Source organism: Salmo salar, chromosome 10, assembly GCF_965601325.2.
Source record: "Salmo salar chromosome 10, fSalSal1, whole genome shotgun sequence".
Classification (NCBI taxonomy): Eukaryota; Metazoa; Chordata; class Actinopteri; order Salmoniformes; family Salmonidae; genus Salmo; species Salmo salar.
The window spans coordinates 45,348,946-45,370,765 of NC_138300.1; the positions used below are offsets into that span (position 1 = coordinate 45,348,946).

A 21,820-nucleotide genomic window follows, 5' to 3' on the forward strand; every position below is an offset into this window, starting at 1 on the left:
TCCATCCACAGCACTGTCTGGGTGTCAGAAAGAGACATTCCTAGCCCCATCCACAGCACTATTCTGTTCTGCAAAGATGCAACCAAGATGGAGCCTCAGCTCAGCTACATAACATCGGACCACCTAGGACCAAGCAACCACCACACTGCATAGAACACAACCACACAGCTTTAGTTTTACACCCTCCAAAACATCACCAAAATACTATAACAGCTCAAACACCAAAACCAAAAGGTAAATATAATGTCATGACATGTTACCCGAGCAGCTACGTCAGCAAACAATGCAATACACACCTTAATGTAACCCCAAGACACAGACAGCAGGTAGTTCGCTTCAGGCATTTTGGACCCCGTTTTCCCCTCCCTATAGGACAGAGAGCCAGCAGCAACAGCCGCAGAACTACTGTAATCCAGCGTGGTAAAATAGAGAGAGGCAGATGAACGGGATTCCTTTAGTGCTAAAAAAAAATCCTCCTCTTTTCTCCTCTTCTCTGCTCCCTTGGCTTTCTGGCTCAACGGCTAATAGAACAGCTAGTTAAAGATGGCTGGTCGCTCTCTCTCTCAGCAGAAGTCTCAGTGAGGCTCTCCATGTCTAGGTAAGAGGACACCAAATACCAATACCAAAGAGGAGAAGGGAGCAGACTGTAGCTGTAGTCAGGGTTAGTGGTTCCGTCCTAGGCTAGGGGATCCACAGAACTGGGCTGCAGCTGGAGCTATGAGCTAGATATGGAGTTGAGGGGGGCTCTGAGCACTGATGAATAATAGACAAGAAGGGGAGGAGGGAAGAAATACTGGGATGGAGAGGAGGAGAGAAAAAAGGTAAAGCACTGCGATGCTCATCTGACTGGAGGGGGGTTCCTCCACTGTATTAATCTCACTCCACTGCCCTCTAACTGCTGCAGCTCTCTTCTCTCTTTCTCTCTCTCTCTCTCTCTCTCTCTCCCTCTCTCTCTCTCTCTCTCTCTCTCTCTCTCTCTCTCTCTCTCTCTCTTTCTCCTATGGCTCTCTCTTTAAGTTTCACTCCCTGGCTCTCTCTCCCTGGCTCTCTCTCCCTGGCTCTCTCACTAAGTCTCTCTCTCTCCCTGGCTCTCTCTCCGTGGCTCTCTCTCCGTGGCTCTCTCCCTGGCTCTCTCTCTCTCCCTGGCTCTCTCTCTCTAAGTCTCTCTCTCTCCCTGGATTTCTCTGTAAGTCTCTCTCTCCAAGTCTCTCTCTCTCCCTAAGTCTCTCTTCTTTCCTTTTCTCTCTCTATCCTCTCTCTCTCCCCTTCTCTCTCAATCCTCTCTCTCTCTTTCCTCCTGTCTATTCTCTCTCTTTCCTTCCGTTTCTCTCTATCCTCTCTCTCCCTTTCTTTCTCTTTCCACCTGTCTCTGCCTATCCTCTCTTTCTCTGGCTCTGTCTCTCCCTTTCTCTCTCTTTCCTCCTGTCTCTGTCTATCCTCTCTTTCTCTGGCTTTGTCTCTCCCTTTCTCTCTCTTTCCTCCTGTCTCTCTATCCTCTCTCTCTCCCTTTCTCTCTCAATCCTCTCTCTCTTTCCTCCTGTCTCTATCCTCTCTCTTTCCTCCTGTCTCTCTATCCTCGCTCTCTCCCTTTCTTTCTCTTTCCTCCTGTCACTGTCTATCCTCTCTTTCTCTGGCTCTCTCTCTTTCCTCCTGTCTCTCTCTATCCTCTCTCCCCCTTTCTCTCGCTTTCCTCCTACCTCTCTCTCCCTTTCCTCTTGGCTCTATCTCTCTCCCTTTCTCTCTCTCTCTCTCCTCCTCTCTCTCTCCCTCTCTCTTTCTCTCTCTTTCCTCCTCTTTCTGTCTCTCCCATCCTGTCTCTCTCTATACTCTCTCTCGTCTCCTTTCTCTCTCTCTTTTCCCCTACTTCTAGTCTGTCAGCCTCAGCAACACGCTGTACATAGCACACATGATTTGACGGAAAGTGGAGCAGAGTGGAGGGGAGAACCCCCAGCAGCACAACCAGGAAGTGGGGGAGGGGTTGGAATGGGATCCAGAGATACAAGATCCCCCTTCCCTCTTTTCTATCCTCCTCTCCTCTCTTCCCCTCTTCTCCTCTGCAGATAACCCACTTCCCTCCTCCCTGACAGAGGAAAGGATGAGGAAAGCCTCTCTCTTTGATCTCTCTGCCAGAGGATCACAGACTAGTGCTGCCATTTAGCCATTTTTAATAGAGTACTGAGAGAATCGTGGGAGAAGCGTGCGTCACTGAGTAGTAATGGGAGAAATGAGAAGGAACGGCACGTCTTATACTGTACATCTCTTTCTTTTTTTGTCTCCCTCCCTCCTCCTCTCTTTCTATTGCCTGACATTTGTCAGCAGAGCCACAGTGGCTGTTCATTATCCACAGCCCATATTAATATTAGAGGTTTTCATGGCGAGAGAAAACACCAAAGAGTCATGGAGAGAGAAAACACCAAAGAGTCGTGGAGAAAGAAAACACCAAAGAGACGGAGCGAGAGAAAACACCAAAGAGATGGAGCGAGAGAAAACACCAAAGAGATGGAGCGAGAGAAAACACCAAAGAGATGGAGCGAGAGAAAACACCAAAGAGATGGAACGAGAGAAAACACCAAAGAGTCGGGGAGAGAGAAAACACCAGAGACAGGGAGAGAGAAAACACCAGTCGGGGAGAGAGAAAACACCAAAGAGATGGAGCGAGAGAAAACACCAGACAGAGCGAGAGAAAACACCAAAGAGACGGAGCGAGAGAAAACATCAAAGAGATGGAGCGAGAGGAAGAAAAATTGGTAGATAATTGCATCCTTCACCAATTTGGGTTGATATCAGATATCAACACTCTCTCTCCCTCTCTCTCTCTCTCTCTCTCCTCCACTCTGTCTGTGTATGCCAATTACCAGAACATCCCAACACCATGGCAACAGCTTCACGTGACCATGGAGAGTGGTGAGGCTGGCTGGCTAGTGGCAGTTTCAGTGAGAGTAGGTTTCCCCCTCTGAACACCAGTGTTGCAGCCCAGCTGTCACCATGACACACCAGGGTTCACTGCTGAGTTAAAATCACTAGTCCCGCATTCCTCCCTCTTTCATTCCACCTCTCCCTCACTCAGTCACTTACAAGTCCATTTCTCTCTTTGCTGCCACTTGCTAACAGTATAATTAATTTTAGTCTCTCTCTCTCTCTCTCTCTCGTTCTCTCTCTCGCTCTCTCTCTTGCTCTCTCTCTCTCTCTCTCTCTCTCTCTCTCTCTCTCTCTCTCGCGCTCTCTCTCTCTCTCTCGCTCCTGCTCTCTCTCTCTCCCTCTCCCTCTCCTATGTTCAATGGGCTGCCTGCTCTAGTAGGAGACAGAGACTGGAGGTAATCAGTTAATAGAGCTATGAGCTATCATTTCCTCTCAGCAAGGTTTCTTAATGCTCATTGTGAAACTTTTATCCAGGATGGAGAGGAATATCCATGATTGTGAAACTGAGTGTTCTCATATAAGAGCTTGTTTGTAGGAAACAAATCTTTACCAGGAGCCTCCTATCGAGCAGAATACACGTGTGTTGGGAAAGATGAGGGAGAGATAAAAACTTTCACATTATCCTCCCTCTGCAAACCAAGAAAGGGAGGAGGGTGGAGGAATGGAGTAAAACATTAAAAGAGAAGAAGAAGACCCTCTTTATATAAAACGACATTATAAATAATATGAGAAATATAACAGCGGGAGATATCCCAGTGATGGAGGAGCTAGACAGTAGCCTCCAGGCAGAGTTAACACACACACACACACACACACACACACACACACACACACACACACACACACACACACACACACACACACACACACACACACACACACACACACACACACACACACACACACACACACACACACACACACACACACACACACCACACACACACACACTATAGCTAAACAACAACCAACAACAATCCAATCTCCTCTCATCAGAACTCAGCTCTGCTGCACAGCATTTGTCACCTCTCTGTACCACACACACCATATCCCATACACACACTACAGCCCTCTGTGTGTGTTACCTTCTCACTGCATCTCTCCCTACTTCCTCTCTCTTTCAGTGTTGATCTGTTTAGGGATGCTCCACCCATGGTGATCTTAATGAACCTCTATGAGCTGACTGTGAATGAGAGTGAGATTTAATGTTAATATTGGATGAGTTGAGTGTTGATGCTTCATTCAGATAAGACAGAGGTGAATGGAGGGTATTTACCTCCTGCTGTGGAGCTCACCTCTCTGACAACAGAGCTCACTTTTCTGACACCGGAGCTCACCTCTCTGACACCGGAGCTCACCTCCCTGACACCGGAGCTCACCTTTCTGACACCAGAGCTCACCTTTCTGACACCGGAGCTCGCCTCTCTGACACGGAGCTCAACTCTCTGACACCAGAGCTCACCTTTCTGACACCGGAGCTCATCTCTCTGACACCGGAGCTCACCTTTCTGACACCGGAGCTCACCTCTCTGACACCGGAGCTCACCTTTCTGACACCGGAGCTCGCCTCTCTGACACCGGAGCTCACCTCTCTGACACCGGAGCTCACCTTTCTGACACCGGAGCTCACCTCTCTGACACCGGAGCTCACCTTTCTGACACCGGAGCTCGCCTCTCTGACACCGGAGCTCAACTCTCTGACACCAGAGCTCACCTTTCTGACACCGGAGCTCACCTCTCTGACACCGGAGCTCTCTCTCTCTCTCTCTCTGCTTTTCCGCCCTCCGTTCTTTCACTCTCTCTATCACTTTGTAACCTTTTCTCTCTCCCCTCCCTCTCTCCCCACCCTCCATCCCCTCCCTCTCTCCCCACCCTCTCTCCCCTCTCTCTCTCCCCACCAACGGCAGACAGACAGACAGACATGCAGATAGGCTCTCTCTTTCCTCCATGTACTGTGGCATCTTTTGAAATGACTTGAGTTAATAACATCACTGATTGAGGACCTCCAAACTCCAAATTATATTTTATTTCCTCTACCAACCACGAGTGGGCGCTATGTCCTCAGACAGGCTGCAGCTGAATAGACTGTAAAATATGACTTGCTCAACATGGGGGATTTGTAAAGTAAAATTCCATGTTTTTATCAAATATTCCGTAATAATATAACTTCAGCACGCACAACTTCAGTGCCAGGTAATCTTATCTAGTTGCGCTTGATTCCCCAGCCTTGGTAAACGTATGACACACAGTCATTACACTGTGGTTATGATGGGGTAAGATTGACCATGACATATGTTTCTTCAGGGATGAGGGCAGTACGTTTACAGATAGAGACCAACCCCATAGAGAGTCTGGATACACACTACCTCTCACTTCCTCTGACTGACTCACTACAGTCCGGCTCTGGCTGCGAACGGCACTGTGTGTGTATACATAGGTATGCCATCGTTAGCTCACAAATAAGAAAGTATGAGGAATTGAGAAACTGCATGACAAAAGAGAAAGTGTAAAATATTTGATTAAAGACTAAAAGAGACAAAGAAAGAAAAGAGAAGTAAAGGCAAGTGACTCAACGCTTTGACACACAGTGTTTCAGTTCCCCTCAGAGAGGGTTCAGTTGTGGTCGGCAGCTCTATCTTAACCTCCAGAGAGAGATCAGCTCTTTCTAAACCTCCAGAGAGAGTTCAGCTCTATCTAAACCTCCAGAGCGATATCAGCTCTATCTAAACCTCCAGAGAGAGATCAGCTCTATCTAAACCTCCAGAGAGAGATCAGCTCTATCTAAACCTCCAGAGAGAGATCAGCTCTTTCTAAACCTCCAGAGAGAGATCAGCTCTATCTAAGCATCCAGAGAGAGATCAGCGCTATCTAAACCTCCAGAGAGAGATCAGCTCTATCTAAACCTCCAGAGAGAGATCAGCTCTATCTAAACCTCCAGAGCGATATCAGCTCTATCTAAACCTCCAGAGAGAGATCAGCTCTATCTAAACCTCCAGAGAGAGATCAGCTCTTTCTAAACCTCCAGAGAGAGATCAGCTCTATCTAAACCTCCAGAGAGAGATCAGCTCTATCTAAGCCTCCAGAGAGAGATCAGCGCTATCTAAACCTCCAGAGAGAGATCAGCTCTATCTAAACCTCCAGAGAGAGATCAGCTCTATCTAAACCTCCAGAGAGATATCAGCTCTATCTAAACCTCCAGAGAGAGATCAGCTCTATCTAAACCTCCAGAGCGATATCAGCTCTATCTAAACCTCCAGAGAGAGATCAGCTCTATCTAAACCTCCAGAGAGAGATCAGCTCTTTCTAAACCTCCAGAGAGAGATCAGCTCTATCTAAACCTCCAGAGAGAGATCAGCTCTATCTAAACCTCCAGAGAGAGATCAGCTCTATCTAAACCTCCAGAGAGAGATCAGCTCTATCTAAACCTCCAGAGAGATATCAGCTCTATCTAAACCTCCAGAGAGAGATCAGCTCTATCTAAACCTCCAGAGAGAGATCAGCTCTATCTAAATCTCTATCTAAACCTCCAGAGAGAGATCAGCTCTATCTAAACCTCCAGAGAGAGATCAGCTCTTTCTAAACCTCCAGAGAGAGTTCAGCTCTATCTAAACCTCCAGAGAGATATCAGCTCTATCTAAACCTCCAGAGAGAGATCAGCTCTATCTAAAGCTCCAGAGAGAGATCAGCTCTATCTAAAGCTCCAGAGAGAGATCAGCTCTATCTAAACCTCCAGAGAGAGATCAGCTCTATCTAAACCTCCAGAGAGAGATCAGCTCTATCTAAACCTCCAGAGAGATATCAGCTCTATCTAAACCTCCAGAGAGAGATCAGCTCTATCTAAACCTCCAGAGAGAGATCAGCTCTATCTAAACCTCCAGAGAGAGATCAGCTCTATCTAAACCTCCAGAGAGAGATCAGCTCTATCTAAACCTCCAGAGAGAGATCAGCTCTATCTAAACCTCCAGAGAGAGAGAGAGAGAGATCAGCTCTATCTAAATGTATAGAGAGAGAGAGATCAGCTCTATCTAAACCTACAGAGAGAGAGAGAGAGATCAGCTCTATCTAATCCTCCAAAGAGAGAGAGATCAGCTCTAAACCTTCAGAGAGATCAGCTTTATTTAAACCTTCAGAGATCAGCTCTATCTAAACCTCTAGAGAGAGATCAGCTCTATCTAAACCTCCAGAGAGAGATCAGCTCTATCTAAATGTACAGAGAGAGAGAGATCAGCTCTATCTAAACCTACAGAGAGAGAGAGAGATCAGCTCTATCTAAACCTAGAGAGAGAGAGAGAGAGAGAGAGATCAGCTCTATCTAAACCTCCAGAAAGAGAGATCAGTCAGATACACTAACACTCTCCTCGTTGCCTTCATGTGTAGGCGTTTAGGTGCTCAATACCACCTCACCATAGATGTCAACTCTTTCACACAAATCACCTGAAAGCATGACCTAAAATCAACAGGATGTTTAAGCACCATCTAGAAATCAACAGGATGTTTAAGCACCATCTAGAAATCAACAGGATGTTTAAGCACGACCTAGAAATCAACAGGATGTTTAAGCACCACCTAGAAATCAACAGGATGTTTAAGCACCACCTAGAAATCAACAGGATGTTTAAGCACCATCTATAAATCAACAGGATGCTTAAGTCACAACTGCAACTTTGTGAAGTAAAGAAAAGCATTCTAGTTTTGTCTTTGAAGAGGCCTTTGTATGAGAGTGAGATGGCTTGGAGAAGCTCCAAATCTTCACTGCAAACTCAATTCATAACTAAACTTAAATAAAGGTGTTGGTTGCTGACTGACTGACTGCAGCACAGAGACCCTGTCCCCCGGTCTCCTCTCCCTCAATGCAGCAGGGCATGGAAACACCACTTACAGTGCATTCGGAAAGTATTCCGACCCCTTGACTTTTTCCACATTTTGTTACGTTAGAGCCTTATACTACAATGGATTACATTAAAACAAATCCTTATCAATCTACTTTCCAAATGCACTGTATCAGCCAGGCCACTTTCCACATTGTCAAGTTCGTTGGAATGACTGGACCAAGGCGCAGCGTGAGTAGCGTTCCACATAATTTATTAGAAAGTGAAACTAAGCAAAATACAAAAACAATAAAGAATAAATGAAACGTAATGACAATGCAACTACACATAAACAATAACCCATAACCCACAGGTGGAAAACATGCTACTTAAGTATGATCCCCAATTAGAGACACCGATTACCAGCTGCCTCTAATTGGGAATCATACACAATCACCAACATAGAAAAACAAACCTAGAACCCCACATAGAAATAATAAACTAGACTAACCCCCCAGTCACGCCCTGACCTACTCTACCATAGAAAATAAAAGCTTTCTATGGTCAGGACGTGACAGTACCCCCCCAAAGGTGTGGACTCTGACCGCAAAATCTGAAACCAAAAGGGAGGGTTAGGGGGGTGTCTAGTGTTGGTGGCGGCTCTGGTGCAGGACGAAGAACCCTCTCATCCTGCGGATCCGCCAGCATCGGAGGCGGCACTGGTGCGGGACGAAGAACCCGCTCCTCCCGTGGATCCGCCGGCTTTGGTGGCGGCTCTGGTGTGGGCCGAAGAACCCGCTCATCCTGCGGGTCCAGCCATGGACCCAGGCTGAACACTGTGCCTGGACTGGGCACCAACACAGAAGAAGACTCTGGCCTTGGATCTGGACTGGACGCCGTGCTTAGACTGGGCATCGGCGTAGGGGAAGGCTCCGGCCATGGAGCGGGACTGGATGCTGTGCCTGGACTGGGCACCAACGCAGAAGAAGACTCTGGCCTTGGAGCTGGACTGCACGTCGTGCTTAGACTGGGCTTTGGCGCAGGGGAAGGCTCCGGCCATGGAGCGGGACTGGACGCTGTGCCTGGACTGGGCACCAACGCAGAAGAAGACTCTGGCCTTGGAGCTGGACTGGACGCCGTGCTTAGACTGGGCATCGGCACAGGGGAAGGCTCCGGCCATAGAGCGGGACTGGACTCTGTGCCTGGACTGGGAACCAACGCAGAAGAAGACTCTGGCCTTGGAGCTGGACTGGACACCGTGCTTAGACTGGGCATTGGCGCAGGGGAAGGCTCCGACCATGGAGCTGGAGATTCCGGACCGTTAACCGTCGCAGGAGGTTCCGGACCGTGGACCGTCTCAGGAGGTTCCGGACCGTGGACCGTCTCAGGAGGTTCATGACTGCGGGCCGTCTCAAGAGGTTCCGGACCGCGGGCCATCTCAGGAGGTTCCGGACCGCGGGCCATCTCAGGAGGTTCCGGACCGTGGGCCGTCTCAGGAGGTTCCGGACCGTGGACCGTCGTTGGAGGTTCCGGACTGTGGACCGTTGTCGGAGGTTCCGGACTGTGGACCGTTGCCGGAAGCTCTGGACTGGGAACTGTCGCCAGAAGCTCTGGACTGGGAACTGTCGCCGGAAGCTCTGGACTGGGAACTGTTGCCGGAAGCTCTGGACTGGGAACTGTCGCCGAAAGCTCTGGACTGGGAACTGTCGCCGGAAGCTCTGGACAGGGTACTGTCGCCGGAAGCTCTGGACTGGGTACTGTCACCGGAAGCTCTGGACTGGGAACTGTCTCCAGAAGCTCTGGACTGGAAAGGCACACTGGAGGCCTGGTGCGTGGAGCCGGGACAGGTGGCACCAGACTGGTGACACGCACTTCAGGGCGAGTGCAGGGAGCAGGCACAGGACGTACCTGACTGGGGACACGCACTTCAGGGAGAGTGCGAGGAGCAGGCACAGGACGTACCTGACTGGGAAGGTGTACTTGAGGGAGAGTGCGAGGAGCAGGCACAGGATGTACCGGGCTGTGGAGACGTACTGGATACCTGGTGTGTATAGCCTGTGCAGGATATACTGGACCGTGGAGGCACACTGGAGGTCTGGATCGTAGAGCTGGCACAACGCGTCCTGGACAGATGACCATCTTCGCACGGCAAGTGCGGGGAGCTGGCACAGGACGCACTGGGCTGTGAAGGCGCACTGGGGACACAGTGCGTAGAACCGGTGCAGAATATACTGGACCGTGGAGGCGCACTGGAGGTCAGGAGCGTAGAGCTGGCACAACCCGTCCTGGCTGGATGCTCACTTTAGCCCGGCAAGTGCGGTGCGCTGGCACAGGACGCACTGGGCTGTGAAGGCACACTGGCGACACAGTGCGTAGAGCAGGCGCAGGATATCCTGGACCGAGGAGACGTACTGGAAACCAGGAGCGCTGAGCCGGCACAACCCGTCCAGGTTGGATGCTCACTTTCGCACGTCAAGTACGAGGAGCTGGCACAGAACGCACCGGGCTGTGGATGTGCACTGGAGACACATTGCGTATCTCCGCAAAACATGGTGCCTGACTGGTCCCACGCTCCTCATGGCGACTGTCTTGCTCCAGACACCAAACCATCCACTCTACCTCATCACTCCCCTCAACTATCCCACAATACTCCTCGCTCAGTCTCTCCCAATATTCCCCTTCGCTCTCAAACTCGCCCCTCGGCTTCGCCGACCACTCCATGTGCCCCCACAAAAACTTTTTCGGGCTGTCTCTCGGGCTTCCGTCGTGGTTGCGAACCCCGGAGTCGTCGTTGATCCTCCTTCGTTGCCTCCGCCTGCTTCCATGGCAGGCTCTTGTCTCCTGCCATGATCTCCTCCCACATCCAGGAAGTCCTCCACTCTCTTCTCTCCCGTGCCCAGGATCCCTGCTCCTCCTGGTCACGCTGCTTGGTCCTGGTTTGATGGGATATTCTGTCACATTCGTTGGAATGATCGGACTAAGGCTGTGAGTAGCGTTCCACATAATTTATTAGAAAGTGAAACTAAGCAAAATACAAAAACAATAAAGAATAAATGAGACGTGACGACAATGCAACTACACATAAACAATATCCCATAACCCACAGGTGGAAAACATGCTACTTAAGTATGATCCCCAATTAGAGACAACGATTACCAGCTGCCTCTAATTGGGAATCATACACAATCACCAACATAGAAAAACAAACCTAGAACCCCACATAGAAATAATAAACTAGACTAACCCCCCAGTCACGCCCTGACCTATTCTACCATAGAAAATAAAAGCGTTCTATGGTCAGGACGTGACACACATTAACTCAACAACTTGGTTTGGACACTTTCAGATGCGTCAGAGATTAATGGAAATAAAAAGTTGTTATTCTCTTTTAACACATCCCGCTTTTTCCGACCGAGATGGTGGAAGAAGTTCCAGAAAAGAACAACAAAGCAATGTCCTTAAATACATTCAACCAACTGCCGCAAAAGACTGTCAACTCTCAACGACTTTCAAAAAGTCTACTTTCTATAATACTGAACTAATTTAATGAACTGATTAGAATTCATCAGTGCACTCTCAAAGCAATAGCACAGAAACTCAACTGAGAGACCCACACAGGCTTGACTCTATCTGCAGGGCACAGCCTTACTCAGACAAAGCATCCTAGACTGTTGCAGCTTTACACAGAGGTGCACTCAGCTGAAGTCAAGACAAAGAACCAGCATTGAATCCATTTACCTTGGTGTACTTCTCAAAATCGTACAAAATATCCCAGATAAAGTATGTACAAAATATCATAAGGTATGCACAAAATATCATAAGGTATGCACAAAATATCATTATAAAAACTTGTAGGCAGACAAATACATTTTCCAGAGACTTAGAAGCAGCATAAAACAAAACTAAACTCAGTAAACCATGCAGCATTGGCAAAACCCCAAAGCAACTGCCCATGTGCCCACAATAAATTACTTTTGAATAACTTTTGAAGAATATGCCAATAGATTTTTTCTCCAAAATAAATAAGTGCATTAAAAGCTTCAAACTAGGAAAAATCTCCAACCAATCGAATCCAAGATAATTTTACCTTTCTCCAGCCGTTAAGTTTTCCTAACTTTCTCTCTTTCTTTTCCAGGCAGCAGGCTCCCATCTTGTGTGTGTGAGCGGCTTGGTTGGGTTAAGTCCTGTAGAGTGTCTGGGCTCGCAGGAAGCAGAGTCTGTATGTACTGAGACTATGAGTAAGGTCCAAGCCTCAGGCTCTGACGTGGGGAGGGTTGGGAAACGCCGTAGCTCTCTTGACTCACTTTGAGTTGGGTGCTGGGTGTGTGTGCGTGAGTGTGTTTCTGCTCGACGCACACATCCCCTCTCTGGTAGTTCCGCCTCTCTCACCCGGACAGTCTACTGCCTGTTCTCTAACCTAGTGTTGCAGCAACCAGCATCAGGGTAACATGTTATACACTGTCAATAAAACTGTTATCAATGACATGATCTCTCTGATATTTCTGTCGTTAGTCCAAACAGTGGATTTCCATGTGAAGCAGTAGAAAAATGTACGATACCCTAGTTCTCTTGATTTGACCTGTTCAAACTAATCCAGGTGAGAGTTTGAATCCCAGAGAGGGAAAAGGAACAGTCAAACTTGATATTGTCCTTGACTCCTACACAGAAGCTGCAAGTTTGAGCAAGAGCATATCACTTACAGGCAATCTGATACAATCAGAGGGCCAGACAGACAGACACTGATACAGTCAGAAGGACAGACAGAAGGACAGACAGACACAGACAGACAGACAGTTAGAGGGCCAGACAGACAGACACTGACACAGTCAGAGGGCCAGACAGACAGACAGACACAGACAGACAGACAGACAGACAGTCAGAGGGCCAGACAGACAGACACTGATACAGTCAGAGGGCCAGACAGACAGACAGATAATCAGAGAGCCAGACAGAAGACAGACAGACAGACAGACAGACAGACAGACAGACAGACAGACAGACAGACAGACAGACAGACAGACAGACAGACAGACAGACAGACAGACAGACAGACAGTTAGAGGGCCAGACAGACAGACACTGATACAGTCAGAGGGCCAGACAGACAGACAGATAATCAGAGAGCCAGACAGAAGACAGACAGACAGACAGACAGACAGACAGACAGACAGACAGACAGACAGACAGACAGACAGACAGACAGACAGACAGACAGACAGACAGACAGACAGACAGACAGACAGACAGACAGACAGTTAGAGGGCCAGACAGACAGACACTGATACAGTCAGAGAGCCAGACAGAGAGTCAGAGGGCCAGACAGACAATGACAAGATTCAATGCTCTTTACCATGGGGATGTTTTACTGGAATTAGTCTGTAGACTTTCACCGCCCTTTACTAAGGTTTCAAATGCTGTCAGATCTTCAAGAATTGTGTCTCCAACCTCATCTGAAACTGTTATCTAAGACATATTTTTATTATCTTCATGACAGTGAATGCATCATCATGCTCAATGCTACTCTGTGAAAGTTGTGTAACGTTATCAGTGGACAGTAATAACACAAGAGATGATCTTGATCAAGTGTCTCAACCACGCTCAAAGACTGCTCAGTTTAAACAAATGGGATCAGTGTTCACTGTTTAGATAACCTCTCCCTACTGTTTGTTGGACTGATCTAATAAGTGTCTAATGTTATCTTATCTCATCACAACGACCAAAATAATTGTGAAAGCTGAGTATCGCCCTCAGGGCAGCATAGGGAGTTATAGGGGAGATTCTTAAGACTGAATCAGAACAGTTTGAGTCAGCATGCATCAGTGACTCCTCCATCAGTCAGTCTGCCGCCCAGTCATTCAGTCTGCCCATGTGACCGTTTAGGCTGGGCTAGCTTCAGTCTGTCTCCACATGGGTTTCTTGTTTTTGGCCTTTTTCCAACCAAGGTGAAGAAGTTTCCATCAATAATCTGTCCGTTGTTCAGTGATTCTGTCGAGTGACTAAACCTAATTTGCCCAGTGACTCACAATCACTTTCTATGTCCTTTTGCCTGTCAGTCAGTGATTCAGTTAGCCAGTCAGTCCCTATCGTGTGTGTGTGTGTGTGTGTGTGTGTGTGTGTGTGTGTGTGTGTGTGTGTGTGTGTGGTGTGTGTGTGTGTGTGTGTGTGTGTGTGTGTGTGTGTGTGTGTGTGTGTGTGTGCGTGTGCGTGTGTGTGGGTGAGCTCCTCCATTGTATTTAGGAAAAGTCCCTTCTGTCCTGCATGTGTCCTGATGACGAAAGCAATGGGTCAAATAAACAGGACCATTAACCCTGCCCCAAGGCATTCTGGGAGCTCTATTGTAGTCTGATCTGAGTGAGTATCAGGAAGGAAACAGGAAGACAGAGTCAAGCAGCGCAAGGGTCTTCAGCATCTCGCGCACACACACACACACACACACACACACACACACACACACACACACACACACACACACACACACACACACACACACACACACACACACACACACACACACCTCTTCCCCTCCAGTGTATTGTTTGACCCAATGCAGGACCGGTGACATCCTGTTGTCCAACTTCTACAACAGTAATGAGCTTTTCTTCCTATGTTTGCAGAATTTAACAAGAGTAAACTTGAAATTGCATTAAATTGTGCAGGACATATTTGAGCAATGCAATTTTTTTCAATGGAAAATTGCACATTACAGTGCAATACAGTAGTTAAATGCAGCTGATTTGCACGCGCAGGCAAACAGTCAAAGGAGACTCTGGAGTATAAGTTTAAGCATAAGAGAGACCATGGATGGTCCCTGACTGTACATATGGTACAGGTACACTGCTGACATGGCCCCTGGCTGGCACTGCTATTAATAACTAGCAGAACACTTACAGAACTACCCAGCAACTTCAGTTCTCAAGGATTCAATGGGAAAATGCAAAAGTCAAAATGCACTCAAGAGTCAAAATCTATGACAGGACTTTGAGATATTGGACATTGTGACATATATTAGTTAGCTGCCAGCTCCTTCAGAGCAAAGCAGCAGCGGCTGCAAGTTTGGAGGTCAGTGTATAGGTCATAGAGATATGGGTCTGCAGAGGGTTGAAGACATAGGGAGTTTTGAGGTCAATCTTACCTTGTTGGAGGCCATGTCACTGACGGAGCGGTAGGTCTGGATGGTCTCCAGCTGGTCCAGACACCAGTCCAGCTCCTCCATGGTCTCCATGGCCAGCTTCTGGTACGACTCGTCTGTCAACAGACACACAGACACAGGGCAGTAGTCAGCAGGGTACGGAGGGTGAAGGCAAGGTGAGAGAGGCTGGCAGGGGGCTGCTGCATGGTGGCCAAGCCTGGTGGTGGAGGGGGCACACGGCACAACGCTCCTTCATCCTAAGCAAGACTAACACTGAGGCTAACTGCTAACGGCTAGTGGGACGCCACAGCTGCTGCACTCTCTCTCTCACCCACCGTTACTTGCTCACTGACTGACTGACTGACTGACTCTCTCTCTCTCTCTCTCTCTCTCTCTCTCTCTCTCTCTCTCTCTCTCCCTCTCTCTCTCTCTCTCTCTCTCTCTCTCTCTCTCTCTCTCTCTCAGATGCACTGAATCCCCCCCAACTCATTTACATGAACCCAACTTTGAGAGCAGAAAACCGGCCCCCTCTCAGGAAAACATACAACTCTCAAGTCCTCAAATCAAACACGCATGCACTCATACACATTCCCATCATAAACTATGTGACACTTTGCACACCAAAGGAAATGTGATGTGTCTCTGTATAACAGTCACTTTACTCCTAGTTATATGTACATACAGTGAGCTCCAAAATATCGGGACAGTGACAATTGTTTGTTTTGTTTTGGCTCTGTACTCCAGCACTTTGATTTGAAATGTTACAATGGCTATGAGGTAAAGTGCAGACTGACACTTCAACTTGAGGGTATTTTCATCCTTATCGGGTGAACCGTTTAGAACTGTTACAGCACTTTTTGTAAATAATCCCCCCATTTTAGGGGACCAAAAGTATTGGGACAAATTCACTTATATGTCTATTAAAGTAGTCGAAACGTAAGTATTTGGTCCCATATGCATAGCACACAATGACTCCAAAAATTTGTTGGATGCATTTTCTGTTTGTTTTGGTTGTGTTTCAGATTAGGAGTATGATATTTATGCCTCTGTAACTTTCTCACTCATCATTATTCACGATTCATTCAGGATTATCCGTAATCATGGTATCATCCACATTACTGTAGAAGTGATTCTTATTTACAATAAAAGTGACTCCAAAATGACACAATTCATTTTTTACAATTCATTTCACTAAATAATTTGAAACACAACCAAAACAAACAGAAAATGCATCCAACTAATTTGAAGTCACAAGCTTGATGTAGTCATTGCATGCTATAAATATGGGACCAAACACTTCACTTTTGACTACTTTAATACACATATACGTGAATTTATCTCAATACTTTTATTCCACTAACCTGGGGGGATTAAGTACAAAAAGTGCTGTAAATTCTAAACGGTTCTCCCAATACGGATTAAAATACCCTCAAATTAAAGCTGACAGTCTGCACTTTAACCTCATAGTAATTGTATAATTTCAAAGTGCTGGAGTACAGAGGCAAACAAAAAACAACAAAAAATATGTCTCTGCCTCAATACTTTTGGAGCTTACTGCATCTATCTCAATTACCTCGTACCCATGCACATCGACTCGGTCCTGTTTATAGCCATGCTATTTTTGCTCGTTATTGTTATTCGTTATTCACTGTGTATTTATTCTTTGTGTCACTATTTAATATTTATCTTTAATTCTGAATTGTGGAAAAGGGCCTGTAAGTAAGCATTTCACTGTTAGTCTACACCTGTTGTTTACCAAGCATGTGACGAATAACATTTGATTTGAACAGAAACAAATACTACGAAAACATCAAGCACTTAATATAGATCTTCCACAATCTAGTAAAGCCTAACGACAGATTAATTCAGGTTGATGTCCCGCGGTAGCGCCGACCTTAGCGTGGCCGTGTAGAATGTTACCCCTGCTCTGATCTCCCAGCCATCAAAGGGGAGTGAGTGTTTGCATTCTGGCATTCTCGCACTCTGCTACAGCGAGAGGAGAGGAGAGGGACTGAGGTTGCCAGGCTGTTTGCAAACTCAATCAAACCTTTCCCCTTTAAGTCACAGGGCTGGAGGCAGGGGGTGGGCTGGGGTAAACCCTGGAGCGGAGTACTGAAGTCTGGAAGAGCTGGCCAGCTTCTATATTAAGGCCATCAGACTATTAAATAGCAATCACTAGCACATTAGAGGCTGCTGCCCTATATAGACTTCAAATCACTGGCCACTTTAATAATTGGAACAGTAGTCACTTTAATAATGTTTACATATTTTGCATTACTCATTCTACTGTATGTTAGTCTATGCCGCTCTGACGTTGCTCATCCAAATATGTATATATTCTTAATTCCATTCCTTTACTTTAGAGTGTGTGTATTGTTAGATATTACTTGCTAGTTATTACTGCGCTGTTGGAGCTAGAAACACAAGCATTTCGCTACACCCACAATAACATCTGCTAAACATGCGTATCTGACAAATAAAATTTGATTTGATTTGATTTAGATGGGACTCTGCTACTGTATATTAATGTTCTTCCACACAGTACTGCTCTCAATACACGTGATGTACTATGTTCAGATAGTAGATGTCACTACATTTTCAGTCTAGCTTGCAGTGTGTATACATGCTGCAGTGTTTTTCATACCTGATGTGGCAGCGGGTATCGAAGTTCTTGTGAAAATGCTAAGGCTCAAGTTGGGTTTTTATTTTCGTAATAAGACATGTTTTTCTTTTGAAGCCAGAAAGAGGCTTGTTTTCGCTACTTTCGTGCCTGTAATTGATTATGGTGTCATCTTGTAATGTGTCCCTGTGGCGTCATTACGTAAGCTGGACACTGTGCACCATGGGGCGCTGAGGTTAGTTACCAACTCCTGTAATTGATTATGGTGTCATCTTGTAATGTGCCCTGTGGCGTCATTACGTAAGCTGGACACTGTGCACCATGGGGCGCTGAGGTTAGTTACCAACTCCTGTAATTGATTATGGTGTCATCTTGTAATGTGCCCTGTGGCGTCATTACGTAAGCTGGACACTGTGCACCATGGGGCGCTGAGGTTAGTTACCAACTCCTGTAATTGATTATGGTGTCATCTTGTAATGTGCCCTGTGGCGTCATTACGTAAGCTGGACAAAGTGCACAATGGGGCACTGAGGTTAGTTACCAAAGCCCTCACACATCACTGTATCCTCTATATGAGAGTGGGCTGGCCTTCCTTATCTCTTCAGGATATTAAATCATTGGTTTGTTTTTATTTATAAGGCCATTCTGAGACAGCTCCCATTTTACTTGTGTAACTACATTTTCCAGCAGACAAATGAAAACTCGCATGACTTTGTTTTGTTAATTGTGCCTAAGGCCTGTACAGAGCTAGGGGGAAAAGCGTTCCAGTTATCTTCCCCTTCCATTTGGAAGGAGCTTCACAAGGACCTGAAATAACAGGAGCTCGTCCCTTTAAATGAGTTTACATCTAGGTTAAACACTATGATAGAAAATGAAGTGGGGGGCTGTCAATGTTTTATCCCCTAGTTGCACCACACTTTCCAAAACCATCTTGGTGTTCAATGTGTAAATTGATGTTTTTCAACTGTAGTGTTTTGTGTTTTATGTTGTGAATGTGTCTGAAACTATTTTGGCCAGGTCTCTCTTTTAAAAGAGATTGTTAATCTCAACAAGACTATCCTAGTAAAATAAAGGTGAAATAAAAATGTAATAAATAGGCCTCCCAGGTGGCGCAGTGGTCTATGACACTGCATCACACTGCTAGCTGTGCCACTAGAGATGCTGGTTTGAGTTCAGGCTTTGTCACAGCCGGCTGCGAACGGGAGACCCATGGGGCGGTGCACAATTGGCCCACCGTCGTCCGGGTTAGGGGAGGGTTTGGCTGTTTCCTCCGACACTTTGGTGTGGCTGGCTTCCAGGTTAAACGGGTATTGTGTCAAGAAGCAGTGCGGTGTGGCAGGGTTTTGTTTCGGAGGGCGCATGGCTCTCGACCTTTGCCTCTCTCAAGTCCGTACGGGAGTTTCAGCCATGAGACAAGACTGTAACTACCAATTGGATACCATTAAATTGTGGAGCAAAAGGGGTAAATAAAAAAGGTATAAATAATGACATGGTACAGTAGTTGTCAGTCACCCAAATCTCCACCTCCACCCTTAAACCTCCAGAGATGTTGGTTAGAGCTGCCTTGCTCTGTAAAAAAAACACAAAAAATGGAGTTTGCTATCCACAAAAAGCATTGCCTGATGTGAACCATGCCTCGAACAAAAGAGATCTCAGAAGACCTAAGATGAAGAATAGTTGACTTGCATAAAGCTGGAAAGGGTTACAAAAGTATCTCTAAAAGCCTTGATGTTCATCAGTCCACGGTAAGACAAATTGTTTATAAATGGAGGAAGTTCAGCACTTTTGTTACTCTCCCTAGGAGTGGCCGTCCTGCAAAAAAGACTGCAAGAGCACAGCGCAGAATGCTCAATGAGGTTAAGAATAATCCTAGAGTGTCAGCTAAAGACTTACATAAATCTCTGGAACATGCTAAAATTTCTGTTGATGAGTCTACGATACGCAAAACACTAAACAAGAATGGTGTTCATGGGAGGACATCCCGGAAGAAGCCATTGCTGTCCAAAAAAAACATTGCTGCACGTCTGAAGTTTGCAAAAGTACGCTTGGATATTCCACAGGGCTACTGGCATAATATTCTGTGGACAAATGAAACTACAGTTGAGTTGTTTGGAAGGAACACACAACACCGAGGGGAGAAAAAAAGGTACAGCACACCAACATCAAAACCTGATCCCAACTGTAAAGTATGGTGGAGGGAGCATCATAATTTGGGTCTGCTTTGCTGCCTCAGGGCCTGGACAGCTTGCTATCATCGACGGAAAAATGAATTCCCAAGACATTTTGCAGGAGAATGTTAGGCTATCTGTCCGCCAATTGAAGCTTAACAGAAGTTGGGAATGCAACAGGACAACAACCCAAAACACTGAAGTAAATCAACAACATAATTGCTTCAACAGAAGAAAACACGCCTTCTGGAGTGGCCCAGCCAGAGTCCAGACCTTAACCTGATTGAGATGCTGCGGCATAACCTCAGTAGAGCAGTTCACACCAGACATCCCAAGAATATTGCTGAACTGAAAAAGTTTTGTAAAGAGGAATGGTCCAAAATTCCTCCTGACCGTTGTGCAGGATCTGATCCACAACTACAGAAAACGTTTGGTTGAGGTTATTGCTGCCAAAGGAGTGTCAACCAGTTATTAAATCCAAGGGTTCACATACGTTTTTCACCCTGCACTGTGAATGTTTACACGGTGTGTTCAATAAAGACATGAAAACTTATAATTGTTTGTGTGTTATTAGTTTAAGCAGACTGTGTTTGTCTATTGTTGGGACCTAGATGAAGTTTAGATCAAATTTTATGACCAATTTACACAGAAATCCAGGTAATTCCAAAGGCTTCACATACTTTTTCTTGCCACTGTAAATTACAGAAAATACACATCAAAATATAAATACAAAATGCAAGCAGAAAGAAAAACACGGTCATTAAAAACAAACACATTCATCAGTAATAAGGTCTTCAATCAGCTTTCTGAATTCCCTTAGAGGTACCAGAATATTACATTTAAAAACATGTTGAAGATTGTTCCACAATAAAGGTGCAAGAAAACTAAAAGCTGATTTACCTAACTCAGTAGAGACCAAAGGAATTCCCAGAGTTAACCATCCCTGAGACTGGGTGTGGTAACTCGTATGTCTAAAGTTTAGTTATGATGTTAGGTACAGTGGGACATTTTGTAAAAGGTCTTTATAAATGAAAACATAGCAATGTAACAACCTTCGTGACATCAAAGAGGGTTGAGGGTACTAAAATTGTTGCCCATATTGGCTACATCTCAGAAAGTGTCTAGAGGAGAAAAAACAAGGTTGTCCACTATCGGCATATCTTTTTATTATTGTCATCGAAATGTTAGCTGTTAAAATTAGATTCAACAATAATATTAAGGGATTAGAAATCTGTGGCTTAAAAACAAAGGTGTCATTGTACACTGATGATTCATGTTTTCTTTTAAAACCACAATTAGAATCCCTCCCCAACTTCAAATTTTTCAATTTATTTACTATACAAAATTCTTGCAACCAATAGAATGTTATATATATGAGGGATACAATCTTCCCAGCTCTGCAGATTATGCTGTGAGGAGGCAGAGACATTAGATAATTTATTTTGGTACTGTCCATATGTAGCTCGTTTTTGGTCACAGGTGCAGGAATGGTTGAAGAATTGCAACATTTGCCTAGAACTAATGCTGCAGATAGCAATACTGGGTGATTTGAAAAGCCATAGGCAATCAATCAATAATATAATCAATATTTTAGCAAACATTTTTATATTTAATTTACAATCTGTAGAAGCTATGAGAATAGAAATGTTCAGTACTTTTGTGAAGCATCACAGCACAGTTGAAAAATATATGGCGAATAGAAATCCAAAATGGATGGTGTTAAGAGATAGATGGGAGGGGTTGAATGGAGCTGAAGGGTGGGACAAATAACAAGATAACCATTGTAAAACATACAGGGTCTGTAAAATGTATATAGGTTCAGAAATGTTGTGAAATAGCACAGTTACAAATAGAAATCAAACTGGATCGACATCAGAAATAGAGGAAGCACTAAAAACAAACAAAATATAACTATTGTAAAATAGATTGTGTCTGTAAAATGTATATATATATATGTATAAACTGAGGGTAGAAGCCTAAGTGTTATTGTTTATTAGTTTACTCCAATTGGGGGAAGGGTAGTAGGGTTTGCGGGGGATAATAAAGGTATATTTGTCACGTCCTGGCCAGTATAAGGGTTAATTGTTATTGTAGTTTGGTCAGGACGTGGCAGAGGGTATTTGGTTTATGTGGTTCGGGGTGGTGGTTTTTCTAAAAAGGGCATTTGATTTATGTAT

At 45.6% G+C, this 21,820-nt stretch overlaps 1 protein-coding gene across 6 annotated transcripts in view; it reads right to left on the reverse strand.

The window, feature by feature from the left end:
• The window catches only part of pde4ba (phosphodiesterase 4B, cAMP-specific a), a 337,302-nt gene that overhangs the window by 10,458 nt on the left and 305,024 nt on the right, over nucleotides 1-21,820 (reverse strand). For 4 of the 6 annotated variants that reach the window (XM_014123403.3, XM_045687797.2, XM_014123404.3 and 1 more), the window contains one exon: nucleotides 14,859-14,971. In XM_014123403.3, coding sequence (XP_013978878.1) covers nucleotides 14,859-14,971 — 113 coding nt within the window. Of the gene's footprint in view, nucleotides 1-296; nucleotides 2,481-11,814; nucleotides 12,026-14,858; nucleotides 14,972-21,820 lie in introns of those variants that run through there. The other 2 variants (XM_014123406.3, XM_014123408.3) reach the window with 2 other exon arrangements.